At 49.5% G+C, this 18,621-nt stretch overlaps 1 protein-coding gene across 1 annotated transcript in view; it reads right to left on the bottom strand.

The window, feature by feature from the left end:
* Positions 1–18,246, bottom strand: part of LOC146073556 (solute carrier organic anion transporter family member 1C1-like) — a 55,950-nt gene extending 37,704 nt beyond the window's left edge. Inside the window, 3 exon segments of the mRNA XM_083180751.1 lie at positions 9,812–9,953; positions 16,160–16,286; positions 18,164–18,246. Of these exon segments, the coding sequence (XP_083036877.1) occupies positions 9,812–9,953; positions 16,160–16,273 (256 nt within the window). The 5' untranslated portion in view covers positions 16,274–16,286; positions 18,164–18,246.
* Positions 18,247–18,621: the final 375 nt, after the last annotated feature.

Here is an 18,621-nt window from a genome sequence, read left to right as displayed (position 1 = left end):
TGTCATATGTGTCAGTCATGTGGTCATATGTAATAGAGACACATGGTCATATGTCAGTCATGTGGTCATATGTAACATAGACACGTGGTCATAAGTGTCAGTCATGTGGTCATATGTAACATAGACAAGTGGTCATATGTGGCAGTCATGTGGTCATATGTAAAAGAGACACGTGGTCATATGTGTCAGTCATGTGGTCATATGTAACAGAGACACGTGGTCATATGTGTCAGTCATGTGGTCATATGTAACATAGACACATGGTCATATGTAACCGAGACACGTGGTCATATGTGTCAGTCATGTGGTCATATGTAACATAGACATGTGGTCATAAGTGGCAGTCATGTGGTTATATGTAACAGAGACACGTGGTCATATGTGGCAGTCATGTGGTCATATGTAACAGTGACACGTGGTCATATGTGTCAGTCATGTAGTCATATGTAACAGAGACATGTGGTCATATGTAACAGAGACACGTGGTCATATGTCAGTCATGTGGTCATATGTAACAGAGACACGTGGTCATATGTCAGTCATGTGGTCATATGTAACAGAGACACATGGTCATATGTGGCAGTCATGTGGTCATATGTAACAGAGACACGTGGTCATAAGTGTCAGTCATGTGGTCATATGTAACATAGACAAGTGGTCATATGTGGCAATCATGTGGTTATATGTAACAGTGACACGTGGTCATATGTGTCAGTAATGTGGTCATATGTAACAGAAACACGTGGTCATATGTGTCAGTCATGTGGTCATATGTAACAGACAAGTGGTCATATATGTCAGTCATGTGGTCATATGTAACAGACACTTGGTCATATGTGTCAGTTATGTGGTCATATGTTACAGAGACATGTGGTCATATGTGGCAGTCATGTGGTCATATGTCAGTCATGTGGTCATATGTAACATAGACACGTGGTCATAAGTGTCAGTCATGTGGTCATATGTAACATAGACATGTGGTCATAAGTGGCAGTCATGTGGTTATATGTAACAGAGACACGTGGTCATATGTGGCAGTCATGTGGTCATATGTAACAGTGACACGTGGTCATATGTGTCAGTCATGTAGTCATATGTAACAGAGACATGTGGTCATATGTAACAGAGACACGTGGTCATATGTCAGTCATGTGGTCATATGTAACAGAGACACGTGGTCATATATCAGTCATGTGGTCATGTGTAACAGAGACACATGGTCATATGTGGCAGTCATGTGGTCATATGTAACAGAGACACGTGGTCATAAGTGTCAGTCATGTGGTCATATGTAACATAGACAAGTGGTCATATGTGGCAATCATGTGGTTATATGTAACAGTGACACGTGGTCATATGTGTCAGTAATGTGGTCATATGTAACAGAGACACGTGGTCATATGTGTCAGTCATGTGGTCATATGTAACAGACAAGTGGTCATATATGTCAGTCATGTGGTCATATGTAACAGACACTTGGTCATATGTGTCAGTTATGTGGTCATATGTAACAGAGACATGTGGTCATATGTGGCAGTCATGTGGTCATATGTCAGTCATGTGGTCATATGTAACATAGACACGTGGTCATAAGTGTCAGTCATGTGGTCATATGTAACATAGACAAGTGGTCATATGTGGCAGTCATGTGGTCATATGTAAAAGAGACACGTGGTCATATGTGTCAGTCATGTGGTCATATGTAACAGATACACGTGGTCATATGTGTCAGTCATGTGGTCATATGTAACATAGACACATGGTCATATGTAACCGAGACACGTGGTCATTGTCAGAGACCGGCCGGGCAGCGCTAGCGCTGCTCCGGCGGCCTCTGTACGGCGCGACGTACATGTTGCTAAGCAACATGGACGCGGCCGCGTCATGTTGGTGCGCCGCGGCGTCACCAGGAGATGCCGCCGCGTCACTAGCCCGCATCACTCCCCGGGCGCTCACTCGGCGGCCGGAATCCAGGCACCGCCTCCTCCTCCTCGGCTTCAACGGTTGCCTAGGCGACGGGGGGACGCCAGGCAGCCGTACGGAGGAGGAGGGTTCACACGCTGCCAATAGGAGACATTTCTGAGCTCCGGCAGCCATTTGTCCCAGTCCCTATTTAAACGCAGGGATGGGACTGTTTGGCGCCGGTTATAGCTCTTGCTTCTCAGAGTGTTCCTGGTTCCAGGTCCTGCTGTGATTATCCTGCCTTGTCAGCTCTTCGTCCAGTCTTGGTCCTTACCTCCCCGTGCAGCTCCAGCCGAGTGGATCATCCCATTATCTGCAGTATTCCATCCTCTCAGATAAGTGGGAATTCTCTTACTTTGTGCTGGGTTGTTATTGTCGGTATTGTGTCAGCTTTGTGTATTGTTACACCTGTGTGCCTTGGCACTTCCCAGTTCGGGAGTCAGAGTCATTTATTATTATTGTGTCAGCTTTGTGTATTGTTACACCTGTATGCATAGGCAGCTCCCTGTTTAGAGTTCTGGTCATCTGTCATTATTATATCAGCTGCGCTGTGTATTGTTCCACTGGTGTGTTTGGGACTGCACCCTGCCTGGGTTCAGACCCCTAGTAATTCCTGGGTATCCTTTCCTTGGTATACTTTTGTCCAGGCTTCCTGTTATTTCCCTATAGTAGTGGTATCCTTACATCACCCCTTCGGGAGCTGGTCAGTCCTCGCCTCCGGGTTTTAGCTAGGTTTGCCCCTTGTTAATCCTTGACCTTGGCGGCGGCGTTGTCATCCATAAGACCTGGTGGCATCGGGGGCGGAGCCTGACTAACGGGCTCTGCCGAACGCGGCTATTAAAGGTGAAGCCTAGCTAAGCACGCCTCCGCCAATTTCAGTCGGTGACAACGGAGTCAGGGGTGGCGAGGACACCCGGCGACCCTAACATTATAACCGGCCAAACACACTACTCAGGGAGTCCCGGTGATCAGCCATGGACCCTGCCCAACAGGCCGCAACCCACAATTTGGTGGGTCAAATGCACACTATTACCCAAAGATTGCAGGAGCTTACACTCAGGGTTAACACACATGAGGAGAGGGTACATGGGGCCTTATCCTCCGCAAGAAACCCTGAACCAAAGATAAATCTCCCAGATCGCTTCTCTGGGGATCGTCTGCAATTTTATAACTTCAGGGAGGCCTGTAAGCTATATTTTAGGCTCAGACCGCTGTCCTCTGGCTCTGAGGCCCAACGTGTGGGTATTATTATTTCTCTCCTCCAGGGGGATCCTCAGACGTGGGCGTTCGGCCTACCTGCTACAGATGAGGCTCTCTCCTCGGTTAATTCCTTTTTTAAGGCAATGGGGCTATTGTATGACGACCCAGATAGGGCCGCATCTGCTGAAGCTAATCTCCGTGCACTGCGGCAGGGGCCAGGAACTGCCGAGGTTTATTGTACCCATTTTAGGAAATGGGCCATAGATTCAGGCTGGAATGATCCAGCGTTACGTAGTCAGTTTAGGATTGGTCTGGCAGAATATCTCAAGGATGCTCTGGTTCATTACCCCACTCCCACTTCTCTGGATGAGATCATGCAATTGTCCATTCGTGTAGACCGGCGCTTTCGGGAACGCCAAAGAGAAAGAGAGTCGGGGGTGCTCCCCTCATCTGCCTCTGGGGATTCTTCGGAGGTTACCAGAGAAGAACCCATGCAGATAGGAGCAACCCGTCTTTCTACCTCTGAAAAGAATCGCAGGAGGCTCAAGGGTTTATGCCTTTATTGTGGGGGACAGGGTCATCGTGCTTTGGTTTGTCCCTTGAAGGCGGGAAAAGACAGGGCCTAGGTGAATTCGGGGGGATTCACTTGGGCCTATCTCGCTTTAACCCCATAGACTCGATTATCATGCAAGTTACTGTTTCCTTTGGTGGTCAGGTGTTTGAGGTTCCTGCCTTTTTGGATTGCGGCGCGGCCGGTAATTTCATGGATGTTCACTTGGCCAACTCGCTAGGGTTCGATCCCCTTCCCCTTGGGAGCACCCTTTCTGTTTGTGGTCTGGACGGTCTCCCGCTCTCCAATGGCAGTGTTACCTCACACACTCCTCCTGTAAGACTCTCAGTGGGAGCGCTGCATTCTGAGGAGATTTCTTTTTATCTCTTCCAATGTCCCTGGGCTCCATTAGTCTTAGGTTTGCCGTGGTTACGGGAACATAATCCCTGTATAGATTGGGCTTCAGGAGAGATCACTCAATGGGGGTCTTGTTGTATTGATAAATGTCTTTCGTTACCCCTCCGGGTTACTCGCCTGGTCTCTCCTTCGTTACCCCTCTCTTATAGGGATTATTCAGATGTATTTTCCAAAAAAGAGGCTGAAACATTACCTCCACATCGGCCTTTTGACTGCGCCATTGATCTCGTCCCCAAATCTAGACTTCCCAAGGGAAGATTGTATGCCCTTTCGGGTCCAGAATCACAGGCCATGGACCTGTATATCAAAGAGAGTCTCGAAAGGGGTTTTATCCGTCCTTCTAAGTCCCCCGTGGGGGCGGGTTTTTTCTTTGTAGAGAAGAAGGATGGATCATTACGCCCATGTATTGACTACAGAGCTTTAAACAAGATCACCATAAAAAATTCTTACCCATTGCCTCTCATTTCTGTTTTGTTTGATCAGATTCGAGAGGCTATTGTTTTTTCCAAAATTGACTTGCGGGGAGCCTACAATCTCATCAGAATTCGACAGGGAGACGAGTGGAAGACAGCTTTCAATACCCACTCAGGCCACTATGAATATCTGGTGATGCCTTTTGGGTTGGCCAATGCTCCCGCAGTGTTTCAGGATTTTATTAACGAGGTGCTTCGTCCGTTCCTGGGCTTATTTGCAGTTGTATATCTTGATGATATTCTGATTTTTTCTAAAAATCTTTCTGAGCATCGGCAACATGTCCGCATGGTCTTGCAAAAACTGCGGGAGAATCAGTTGTACGCCAAGTTAGAGAAGTGTGAATTCGAAGTTCCTCAGATCTCTTTTCTTGGCTATATTATCTCACCCAAAGGCTTCTCTATGGATCCATGTAAAGTGCAGGCCATCCTGTCTTGGGCTCGGCCTTCCAACCTTAAGGCGGTTCAAAGATTCCTGGGGTTTGCCAATTACTATCGGAAGTTCATTCGGTCCTTTTCTGATATTGTGGCTCCCATCGTCGAGTTGACCCGTAAAGGGTCGGATCCCCAGAATTGGTCCCCGCAGGCCATGGAATCATTCAAGAAGTTAAAGAGTGCTTTTTGTTCAGCTCCCATTCTCCATCACCCTGATCCCAGGAGTCCATTCTTGATAGAGGTCGATGCCTCGGATATAGGGGCTGGGGCGGTCCTCTCTCAGAAGAGTGAATATGACCAAAAAGTTCATCCATGTGCGTACTTTTCTCGCAAATTTTCGGCAGCAGAAAAGAACTATGACGTGGGTAATCGGGAACTTTTGGCCATCAAATGGGCTTTTGAGGAGTGGCGGCATTGGCTGGAAGGAGCGAGGCATACCATAACGGTACTTACGGACCATAAAAACTTGGCCTATATCGAGTCGGCTAAACGTTTGAATCCGCGACAAGCGCGATGGGCCTTGTTTTTTACTAGGTTTCGATTCATCATCACCTTTAGACCTGGTCCTAAGAACACCAAAGCAGATGCGCTTTCCCGGAGTTTTTTAACCACTCAAAGTGGTCAAATGGATGAAACTCCCATAGTTCCGTCCTCGATCATCATGGCAGGATTGACCCAAGATTTGGCTTCTCGTATTCTTGACTCTCAATCCTCAGCTCCTCAGGACACTCCTCAGGATCGTCTTTTTGTGCCCAAGAACCTTCGAGAACGGGTCCTCAGAGATTTTCACTCCAGTAAAGTCACTGGTCATCTAGGAATCACCAAAACCCTGGAACATCTGTCCCGAGCAGTTTGGTGGCCCACCATGAAGCAGGACGTTTCCCACTTCGTTTCCTCTTGCTTCATCTGTGCTCAGCATAAGTCCTCTCGATCTTCTCCTGTGGGTCAACTTCTTCCTTTGTCTATTCCGGAAAAACCTTGGTCCCATATTTCCATGGATTTTATTGTTGACCTTCCCTCATCCGCCCATTTTACTACCATTTGGGTTACGGTAGATAGGTTTAGTAAGATGGCACATTTCATTCCTCTGCCTAAACTCCCCACTGCCAGGGAGTTAGCCCAGTTATTCATTATTCACATCTTCAGGCTTCACGGTCTCCCTGTGGACATAGTGTCGGACAGAGGTTCCCAGTTTGTGGCCCGGTTTTGGAGATGTTTTTGCTCTAGTCTAGGGATACAGGTCAGTCTCTCTTCCGGATATCATCCACAGTCCAATGGACAGACGGAAAGAGTCAACCAAGCTCTAGAGCAATATTTACGTTGCTTTGTGTCTAAATGTCAGACCAATTGGGCAGATCTGGTACCATTGGCCGAATTTTCCTATAATAACGCCTACCATGTGGCGTCTAAGAGCTCGCCTTTTTTATGCAATTTTGGCTTTCATCCCAAATGTAATTCATTCGATATTCCTGGGGAGAAATTTCGTTCTCCCTCCGCTGTGGTGTCTGCTTTAAAAAAGGCTTGGAAGAAAGTCCACCTCGCTCTTAGACAGTCCTCAGCACGGTCTAAAGTCTTTTTTGATAGACACAAGAGACCATGTCGTTTTAAGGTGGGCCAAAGGGTCTGGTTGTCGACTCGTCATATTAAAATTCGCCAGAAATGTCCTAAACTAGGACCTAAATTCATTGGTCCATTCCACATTATCAAACAAATCAATCCAGTAGCCTTCAGGCTACAGTTACCCAGGTCCTTAAGAATCAATAATGTCTTTCACTGTTCCCTGCTCAAACCCGTCTCGCCATCGTCTCACTTTAGGCAGACTTGTAAGCCAGTTATGGTTCAGGGCCATGAAGAGTTTCTGGTCGAACGGGTCTTGGATTCCAAAGTTTCTCGGGGCCAATTAAAATTCCTGGTTCACTGGCAAGGTTTCGGGGCCGAAGAGAGATCTTGGGTGCCCGATAGTTTGCTTCATGCTCCCAGATTAAAGTCTGAATTCTTTAAAAGATTTCCTTCTAAGCCTGGCTGTAAGGGTTCGGTGACCCCTCCTCAAGGGGGGGGTACTGTCAGAGACCGGCCGGGCAGCGCTAGCGCTGCTCCGGCGGCCTCTGTACGGCGCGACGTACATGTTGCTAAGCAACATGGACGCGGCCGCGTCATGTTGGTGCGCCGCGGCGTCACCAGGAGATGCCGCCGCGTCACTAGCCCGCATCACTCCCCGGGCGCTCACTCGGCGGCCGGAATCCAGGCACCGCCTCCTCCTCCTCGGCTTCAACGGTTGCCTAGGCGACGGGGGGACGCCAGGCAGCCGTACGGAGGAGGAGGGTTCACACGCTGCCAATAGGAGACATTTCTGAGCTCCGGCAGCCATTTGTCCCAGTCCCTATTTAAACGCAGGGATGGGACTGTTTGGCGCCGGTTATAGCTCTTGCTTCTCAGAGTGTTCCTGGTTCCAGGTCCTGCTGTGATTATCCTGCCTTGTCAGCTCTTCGTCCAGTCTTGGTCCTTACCTCCCCGTGCAGCTCCAGCCGAGTGGATCATCCCATTATCTGCAGTATTCCATCCTCTCAGATAAGTGGGAATTCTCTTACTTTGTGCTGGGTTGTTATTGTCGGTATTGTGTCAGCTTTGTGTATTGTTACACCTGTGTGCCTTGGCACTTCCCAGTTCGGGAGTCAGAGTCATTTATTATTATTGTGTCAGCTTTGTGTATTGTTACACCTGTATGCATAGGCAGCTCCCTGTTTAGAGTTCTGGTCATCTGTCATTATTATATCAGCTGCGCTGTGTATTGTTCCACTGGTGTGTTTGGGACTGCACCCTGCCTGGGTTCAGACCCCTAGTAATTCCTGGGTATCCTTTCCTTGGTATACTTTTGTCCAGGCTTCCTGTTATTTCCCTATAGTAGTGGTATCCTTACATCACCCCTTCGGGAGCTGGTCAGTCCTCGCCTCCGGGTTTTAGCTAGGTTTGCCCCTTGTTAATCCTTGACCTTGGCGGCGGCGTTGTCATCCATAAGACCTGGTGGCATCGGGGGCGGAGCCTGACTAACGGGCTCTGCCGAACGCGGCTATTAAAGGTAAAGCCTAGCTAAGCACGCCTCCGCCAATTTCAGTCGGTGACAACGGAGTCAGGGGTGGCGAGGACACCCGGCGACCCTAACAGTCATATGTGTCAGTCATGTGGTCATATGTAACATAGACATGTGGTCATAAGTGGCAGTCATGTGGTTATATGTAACAGAGACACGTGGTCATATGTGTCAGTCATGTAGTCATATGTAACAGAGACATGTGCTCATATGTAGCAGAGACACGTGGTCATATGTGTCAGTCATGTGGTCATATGAAACAGAGACACGTTGTCATATATGTCAGTTATGTGGTCATATGTAACAGACACGTGGTCATATATGTCAGTCATGTGGTCATATGTAACAGACACTTGGTCATATGTGTCTGTTATGTGGTCATATGTAACAGAGACACGTGGTCATATGTGTCAGTCATTTGGTCATATGTAACAGAGACACGTGGTCATATGTGGCAGTCATGTGGTCATATGTAACAGAGACACGTGATAATATGTGACAGTCATGTGGTCATATGTGACCTTCAGAGACACATGGTTACCTGTGACGGTCAGAGACACGTGGTTACATGTGACGGTCAGAGACACGTGGTTATATGTGACAGTCAGAGACACGTGGTTAGATGTGACGGTCAGAGACACGTGGTTAGATGTGACGGTCAGAGATACGTGGTTACATGTGACGGTCAGAGATACGTGGTTACATGTGCCGGTCAGAGACACGTGGTTACATGTGACGATCAGAGACACGTGGTTACATGTGACGGTCAAAGACACGTGCTTATATGTGACGGTCAGAGACACGTGGTTACATGTGACGGTCAGAGACACGTGGTTACATGTGACGGTCAGAGACACAAGGTTACATGTGACGGTCAGAGACACGTGGTTACATGTGATGTCAGAGACATGTGGTTACATGTGACGGTCAGAGACACGTGGTTACATGTGATGTCAGAGACACATGGTTACATGTGACGGTCAGAGATACGTGGTTACATGTGCCGGTCAGAGACACGTGGTTACATGTGACGGTCAGAGACACGTGGTTACATGTGACGGTCAGAGACACGTGCTTATATGTGACGGTCAGAGACACGTGGTTACATGTGACAGTCAGAGACACGTGGTTACATGTGACGGTCAGAGACACAAGGTTACATGTGACGGTCAGAGACACGTGGTTACATGTGATGTCAGAGACATGTGGTTACATGTGACGGTCAGAGACACGTTGTTACATGTGATGTCAGAGACACGTGGTTACATGTGACGGTCAGAGACACGTGGTTATAAGTGACATCAGAGACACGTGGCAATGTATGACAGTCAGAGACACAAAGTTACATGTGACGTCAGAGACACGTGGTTACATGTGACGATCAGAGACACGTGGTTACATGTGAAGGTCAGAGACACGTGGTTACATGTGACGGTCATAGACACGTGGTTATACGTGACATCAGAGACACGTGGCAATGTATGACAGTCAGAGACACAAGGTTACATGTGATGTCAGAGACACGTGGTTACATGTGACGGTCAGAGACACGTGGTTATATGTGATTGTCAGAGACACGTGGTTATATGTGACGGTCAGAGACACGTGGTTATATGTGATTGTCAGAGACACGTGGTTATATGTGATGGTCAGAGACACGTGGTATTAGGAGAGGGGAAAGATATTCACCAATCTCAAAGCCCCCATCCACCATTCCCACCGTGGAGGAGGAAATGTCGAATCGTCTCTCGATCTGCGTTATGGAACTTTTCATGTAACTTCCGGAAAAAGCTTTTGCAAAGTAAGCGAAACATAGCGACACCAGGAACAGCTGCAGGGTAGAGACGTTACACTGTTATTACACCAATATGTCTGTCACAGGCGGATCCTGGAGACATAACGTTGTGCCAGTACACACATGTGATGCCAGCTGCCCACCCTGTGCAGGCTTCCACCCACCTGCGTTCACATGGGCATGCCCAGGAAACACTGTCTGCCACAAAGGCGTTCGTACACGTGTATGCGCAGACCCAAAACATCGGTTGACGCACTTAATTTGCGTCTTAATGATCAATCCTGAATCACCCCAAATGTGAGCACTCGATAACGATATTACTGTACTACTACACGAATAGAAGCTTCTACAGCCCCACCTTGTGGCCAAACACAGCATCACTGGAACAGTCCCCAAGTTATACAATGAGGTGTGTCCCAGCCGCTTCTACAGCCCCACCTTGTGGCCAAACACAGCATCACTGGAACAGTCCCCAAGTTATACAATGAGGTGTGTCCCAGCCGCTTCTACAGCCCCACCTTGTGGCCAAACACAGCATCACTGGAACAGTCCCCAAGTTATACAATGAGGTGTGTCCCAGCCGCTTCTACAGCCCCACCTTGTGGCCAAACAGAGCATCACTGGAACAGTCCCCAAGTTATACAATGAGGTGTGTCCCAGCCGCTTCTACAGCCCCACCTTGTGGCCAAACACAGCATCACTGGAACAGTCCCCAAGTTATACAATGAGGTGTGTCCCAGCCGCTTCTACAGCCCCACCTTGTGGCCAAACACAGCATCACTGGAACTATCCCCGTTATACAATGAGGTGTGTCCCAGCCGCTTCTACAGCCCCACCTTGTGGCCAAACACAGCATCACTGGAACAGTCCCCAAGTTATACAATGAGGTGTGTCCCAGCCGCTTCTACAGCCCCACCTTTTGGCCAAACACAGCATCACTGGAACAGTCCCCAAGTTATACAATGAGGTGTGTCCCAGCCGCTTCTACAGCCCCACCTTGTGGCCAAACACAGCATCACTGGAACAGTCCCCGTTATATAATGAGGTGTGTCCCAGCCGCTTCTACAGCCCCACCTTGTGGCCAAACACAGCATCACTGGAACAGTCCCCAAGTTATACAATGAGGTGTGTCCCAGCCGCTTCTACAGCCCCACCTTGTGGCCAAACACAGCATCACTGGAACTATCCCCGTTATACAATGAGGTGTGTCCCAGCCGCTTCTACAGCCCCACCTTGTGGCCAAACACAGCATCACTGGAACAGTCCCCAAGTTATACAATGAGGTGTGTCCCAGCCGCTTCTACAGCCCCACCTTGTGGCCAAACACAGCATCACTGGAACAGTCCCCAAGTTATACAATGAGGTGTGTCCCAGCCGCTTCTACAGCCCCACCTTGTGGCCAAACAGAGCATCACTGGAACAGTCCCCAAGTTATACAATGAGTGTGTCCCAGCCAGTCTACTCCCTAGTTTACATGAATTCCCAGTCTCCATAATCCCTGTGCAGGGCACCGGCTGTACCACACAGAATAGAAACGTTCCGCAATCACTCACTAACAGGGACGTTGTGCTTCTTGCTTCCTATTTCGGAAAAGTGTTAATTTTGCGCATTTGTTGATAATTCTTTAAAGATTACAATGTGCAACATCGTTTGCGCAATTGTTATTGACCATCAGACATAAAGTGGCTATTGTCTGTTTACACTGTCTGCTGGGAAGCAAGTCGCTAAGCTTACATAAGCCTCGGTATTTGTATTTGGTATTGCGTTATGTACTAACCTTTACCCTACGCAGTGCTAGCGGGAGGGACAAATACAAACCTTCATGCCATATTCAAAGCGTGCCGCAGTAGGAGGAGCCTAGAGGTACGATCCACTCGCTGATGTCACACCAAACTGGGGGTGTCACAGGGGTCTGACCATAATGGGGATTGCGCTGTGGGTGCCAATTAGCCTTCTAAAGGAGCTCCCTGTGAAATGTGCAGCGTTTGGCTATTAGTACATAGAAGATAATTGGGAACCTGCAGTTCGCACATCATGTTATGGATAAGAAACAGGCCGGCTAGGGGCATATTGCATTAAACGTGACGGATCCCACCACCGGGAGACTCCAGCAGGTAGCGGCATCGGGCAGCGTAGAGAGGGCAGATAACGGGGTAATCCAACACTAGCTTCTACGTTTTATAATGGTTTAAACATTATCCAGATATTTCACCATCCCCGGTGGGATCTGATAACTAAACCAAACAGCCTCGTTCTCCTGGGTCCACTCTGCAGCCAAAGTGCCTGTATTCCAGTACTGAGCACACACCAGGGGTCATGTTATATAGGTGGCAGCTGAGCTTATAAATGGCTGTAAGTCAATAACAGAGACATGATGTAATAGGTCACATAAATACACAAGACAGAGGCGATGTTATGTTACCCCATCCCAAATCCTCAGCCACATCCTCAGTCATCCTGTTCTGGAAGGTTGTCTTAACAGCATTATGGGCCTCCGGGCAAAGCAGGGAAGTGGGGCCCCTACCTACACAACATCAGGCATGATGATGTCACACCCAACATTCAGTGTGACCATTGGAGGAGGAGGGATACCGGCCAATGCTGGCCAGCCGTAGGCTGCTCTGGGGCCCCTATGCTTGTGGGGCCCCTGGGTAGTAGCCCACCCAGCCCAGTGGAAAAGAGGGGCCAGGCAGAGAGGTTCTCCTACTATGGGGAAAACAGGGTCCAGCACCTCTAATGAAGGAGAGGACAAGGCTCACTGTGTGATGACACTCCTGGGCTGTGCGAACCACTACACTGTGTGGACCCCTTCTGCTGTGGGGTCTCCTGGGCTGTGGGGTCTCCAGAGCTGTGTGTACCATTAGGCGGTGAGGACACCTGGGCTGTGGGGTCTCCTAAGCTGTGTGGACCACTAGGCTGTGAGGACCCCTGGGCTGTGTGGTCTCCTGGGCTGTAGGTTCCACTAGGCTGTGAGTACCCCTGGGCTGTGGGAGCTACTGGGCTGTGAGTACCCCTGGGCTGTGGGATCTTCTGGGCTGTGGGGTCTCCTGGGCTGTGGGGTCTCCTGGGCTGTATGGACCACTAGGCTGTGAGGACCCCTGGGCTGTGGGATCTACTGGGCTGTGTGTGCCCCTGGGCTGTGGGGTCTCCTGAGCTGTGTGGACCACTAGGCTGTGAGGACCCCTGGGCTGTGCGATCTACTGGGTTGTGAGTACCCCTGGCCTGTGGGGTCTCCTGGGCTGTGGGGTCTCCTGACCTATGTGGACCACTAGGCTGTGAGAACCACTGGGCTGTGAGGGCTCCTGGACTGTGGGATCTCTTGGGCTGTGTGGCCCTCTGAACAGCCAGGCCCCATGTAATTAATTATGACATAGGAGTACAGCATCAGAAAACACTGCGGCCATATGAGCCCTGTTTGCCTAGCAACTTTTGCTACAATCGGCCACTGCAGTGTTCTTTGGTAATGTCCGGGACATGTCGGAGCAGTGAGCAAAACCCTATGCAAATGCTGCTGCAAAGTCCTCCCCTGGGTCACATGATCCGTGGAAGGACTGAGACGCCCACAGTCAGGGACTGGACACTCGCAAATACTGATTAGTGCCTCTGTAGGCTCCACAACTGGTTGGTGCAGTTTCTCTGCCCAAGTGCGGCCTCTCGTCTGTACACAACCACTTTCACCGACACACCCTGACATGCCCATAACATGCCCAGAAGGCAGCCCACCTCTGTACAGTACATGTGCTAAGACACTGCCCAGTAACCGCCCACCTCTGTACAGTACATGTGCTAAGACACCGCCCAGTAACCACCCACCTCTTTACAGTACATGTGCTAAGACACCGCCCAGTAACCATTCATCTCTGTACAGTACATGTGGTAAGGCACCGCCCAGTAACCCGCCATCACTGTACAGTACATGTGCTAAGACACCGCCCAGTAACCGCCCACCTCTGTACAGTACATGTGCTAAGACACCGCCCAGTAACCACCCACCTCTGTACAGTACATGTGCTAAGACACCGCCCAGTAACCACCCACCTCTGTACAGTACATGTGCTAAGACACCGCCCAGTAACCACCCACCTCTGTACAGTACATGTGCTAAGACACCGCCCAGTAACCACCCACCTCTGTACAGTACATGTGCTAAGACACCGCCCAGTAACCATTCATCTCTGTACAGTACATGTGGTAAGGCACCGCCCAGTAACCCGCCATCACTGTACAGTACATGTGCTAAGACACCGCCCAGTAACTGCCCATCTCTGTACAGTACATGTGCTAAGACACCGCCCAGTAACCACCCACCTCTGTACAGTACATGTGCTAAACCTCCGCCCAGTAACCCGCCATCACTGTACAGTACATGTGCTAAGACACCGCCCAGTAACCACCCACCTCTGTACAGTACATGTGCTAAGACACTGCCCAGTAACCATTCATCTCTGTACAGTACATGTGGTAAGGCACCGCCCAGTAACCGTCCATCTCTGTACAGTACATGTGGTAAGGCACCGCCCAGTAACCCGCCATCACTGTACCGTACATGTGCTAAGACACTGCCCAGTAACTGCCCATCTCTGTACAGTACATGTGCTAAGACACTGCCCAGTAACCATCCATCTCTGTACATTACATGTGCTAAGGCACCACCCAGTAACTGGCCATCACTGTACCGTACATGTGCTAAGACACTGCCCAGTAACCAGCCATCTCTGTACGTACATGTGCTAAGGCACCGCCCAGTAACCACCCATCTCTGTACAGTACATGTGCTAAGACACCGCCCAGTAACCACCCACCTCTGTACAGTACATGTGCTAAGACACCGCCCAGTAACCACCCACCTCTGTACAGTACATGTGCTAAGACACCGCCCAGTAACCATTCATCTCTGTACAGTACATGTGGTAAGGCACCGCCCAGTAACCCGCCATCACTGTACAGTACATGTGCTAAGACACCGCCCAGTAACTGCCCATCTCTGTACAGTACATGTGCTAAGACACCGCCCAGTAACCACCCACCTCTGTACAGTACATGTGCTAAACCTCCGCCCAGTAACCCGCCATCACTGTACAGTACATGTGCTAAGACACCGCCCAGTAACCACCCACCTCTGTACAGTACATGTGCTAAGACACTGCCCAGTAACCATTCATCTCTGTACAGTACATGTGGTAAGGCACCGCCCAGTAACCGTCCATCTCTGTACAGTACATGTGGTAAGGCACCGCCCAGTAACCCGCCATCACTGTACCGTACATGTGCTAAGACACTGCCCAGTAACTGCCCATCTCTGTACAGTACATGTGCTAAGACACTGCCCAGTAACCATCCATCTCTGTACATTACATGTGCTAAGGCACCACCCAGTAACTGGCCATCACTGTACCGTACATGTGCTAAGACACTGCCCAGTAACCAGCCATCTCTGTACGTACATGTGCTAAGACACCGCCCAGTAACCGCCCATCTCTGTACAGTACATGTGCTAAGGCACCGCCCAGTAACCGCCCATCTCTGTACAGTACATGTGCTAAGACTCCGCCCAGTAAAAGCCATCTCTGTACAGTACATGTGCTAAGGCACCGCCCAGTAACCACCCATCTCTGTACAGTACATGTGCTAAGGCACCGCCCAGTAACCGCCCATCTTTGTACAGTACATGTGCTAAGACTCCACCCATTAACCGCCCAGGAACGCCAATCGAGACACCTCTGATACTGTGAGTCCTGGTCCAGCGGCCGTGCAGTATTCCGGCCCAACTTGGAGGTTTTGTTAACGGGGCAATCACTTACAAGGCAAAACCATACCGTGTAAAAAACTATTACTAGAATAAACTTCGGCCAGCATCCAGCACAGCACCAGGACTGGCACAGCGTTACATCCAGCCCCATACATGAGTGTCATCGTTCATCTACTCATTAGCAGAGCCACCGTTGTATCTCCGGGTTACACAGAACAGTGTATTTTACCTCCAGGATGTAAAGGAACTATACATGTTAGATTTGGCATTTAGCGATCCTATTAGTGTAATAGTGTCCTGATATAATAATCATGGGGAGATTTATTAAGCATTGGAGAGAAATAAAGTACCAGCCAATAAGCACCTAACAGCCATTCTACGGGTCGTGTTTGAAATATGACAGGAGATGATTGGCTGGTACTATCTCTCTCCAAGCCTAGATCTATCACCCCCCGTATACAATGTAGCCCTCCTGCGGGGGACATGACATTACCTTCAGAGGGGAGCAACACCGGGACTTCTTGGCGGGAGCAGATATGGTTCCGTCTGGCGGGGATAAGCTGCACTTTGCGTTCTCAAGCTCGTTGCAGACTTTCTCCGCAGTCATGTTGCAGATTAGTCTGAAAGATAACGTTACAAGTCCCCAGGGGCGTATTACACACTCACACAATCTGCTGAATACTGGGAGAAAATATACATTGGGGGAAATGTAATAGGATGAGAGATTGGGTGAGAAATCTCCAGTTATTTGAAAGCGGCAATCACTTACACTGCACAACCAGTTTGATATTGCAGTGTAAATGTCACAATGAGTAACTTTATCATTGGGAATATAACCAGCATATTTTATCCTTCTAATGATGATCATTCCCCTTCTTTAAGGAATGCGCTACTGTGCAGAGTGCAGTCTTCCCTTTGTCTGGGGTGGCTTCATGCCCTATCCCAAGATGGCAGCTGAAATCACTAATGAGTATGTGCAGGGTGCAGCCTTCCCTTTCTCTGGGGTGGCTTCATGCCCTATCCCAAGATGGCAGCTGAAATCACTACTGAGTATGTGCAGAGCGCAGTCTTCCCTTTGTCTGGGGTGGCTTCATGCCCTATCCCAAGATGGCAGCTGAAATCACTACTGAGTATGTGCAGAGTGCAGTCTTCCCTTTGTCTGGGGTGGCTTCATGCCCTATCCCAAGATGGCAGCTGAAATCACTACTGAGTATGTGCAGAGTGCAGTCTTCCCTTTGTCTGGGGTGGCTTCATGCCCTATCCCAAGATGGCAGCTGAAATCACTACTGAGTATGTGCAGAGTGCAGTCTTCCCTTTGTCTGGGGTGGCTTCATGCCCTATCCCAAGATGGCAGCTGAAATCACTAATGAGTATGTGCAGAGTACAGTCTTCCCTTTGTCTGGGGTGGCTTCATTCCCTATCCCAAGATGGCAGCTGAAATCACTACTGAGTATGTGCAGAGTGCAGTCTTCCCTTTGTCTGGGGTGGCTTCATACCCTATCCCAAGATGGCAGCTGAAATCACTACTGAGTATGTGCAGAGTGCAGTCTTCCCTTTGTCTGGGGTGGCTTCATGCCCTATCCCAAGATGGCAGCTGAAATCACTACTGAGTATGTGCAGAGTGCAGTCTTCCCATGCTTCGTGGCTGTGGGTTGCCCATATCCCTGTATTAGTGAATGGGTCCACATACTGTATACAGTGCATCGTTCTCACACGGTATCTGTTGTTGGGGACTCAACATGAGAATGCCCAGCGTTTTCTTTGGACCGCCCATGAAACACTGGTCATTCCCATTGGCGAATCCCCTGGCCCGCCGCCCCATGCCCCCTCCCACGCCTGTACTTCACGCTCGCACACAGCAGCTGCCCATCCGCATAAATAACTACTATGCGCAGTCGCCAAAAATCAGCCCCCCGTTCGAACGCTACCGATTCAATCCGCATCACCCCCATAGTACAATACCAGTGAGCGGATTTCTCTCTGCCTGGATCTGATGCTGACTGGGGATCTTTCTACTGAAAATTTCTAATTCAAAACTGATCGGGAAAAACTGGATTTTGGTTCAGTTCAGATGCAGAACATTCGGGTGGATTCGGATTTCGGGAGAACTGAACCTTCCGTCTCCTGCTCAAACACCTCAAGACATGTCCCAAAAAGTTTTTTCAAAGTACTGATAAAAGGAGTAGAGGAGGGTTCTCACTAAACATATCAGCTGGGGACACAATCATAGTGGACGATATACACAGAAATATCATTAACATCGTTAGCGTACGTATCATTTGTACAAATCGCCCAACATGTCTCCAGCTTCCCATTCCCTGGTTCTTCCTAAAACCAGTGCACACGAGGGAAGGTTTCCAGTAAGACTGTAGTTTGCGGGTGACATCAATGCGCCATTGACCACAGACAGGCAGCATAGAACGCGTCCACGCCCCAGAGAGGAGGCAGAACACCCTATATAAATGGGGTAACACATAAGGCAACATATAGGGATTACCTGTCCAGCTGTGACCGTCCCGTCCACTGGCTGCACACAGGATGAGACTCTTATTTGGAGGAATGACATGTCAGCAATCATTAACTTCTCCAGAACAAACAGCCGCCCTGATTGTCCCCTTCCCAGACCTGTTACCTGCTGTGCCAGGTGACCCCACACAGGCTGCAGCCGGCTGTCCGGAATCAGAGATTTAGGGCTGGATTTGTGTATTTGTCTTTCCTGAACCTGGACACAGAATTTATCCAACCAGCCATTGTTAGAGAGCAGTGGGGGGTGGGGAGCCATCCATTGTAATGCCGAGGGTGGGGGGTGGTCACACTACAGGGAACCCATCCATTGTAATCCCGAGGTGGGGGGGCGGTCACACTACAGGGAAACCATCCATTGTAATGCCGAGGGTGGGGGACGGTCACACTACAGGGAACCCATCCATTGTAATGCTGAGGTGGGGGGGGGGC

This window comes from Crinia signifera, chromosome 4 (genome assembly GCF_055691185.1).
Source record: "Crinia signifera chromosome 4, ASM5569118v1, whole genome shotgun sequence".
Taxonomy (NCBI): Eukaryota; Metazoa; Chordata; class Amphibia; order Anura; family Myobatrachidae; genus Crinia; species Crinia signifera.
The sequence above is the reverse complement of the archived record's forward strand: the minus strand, read 5'-3'. Positions and strand labels throughout refer to the sequence as shown.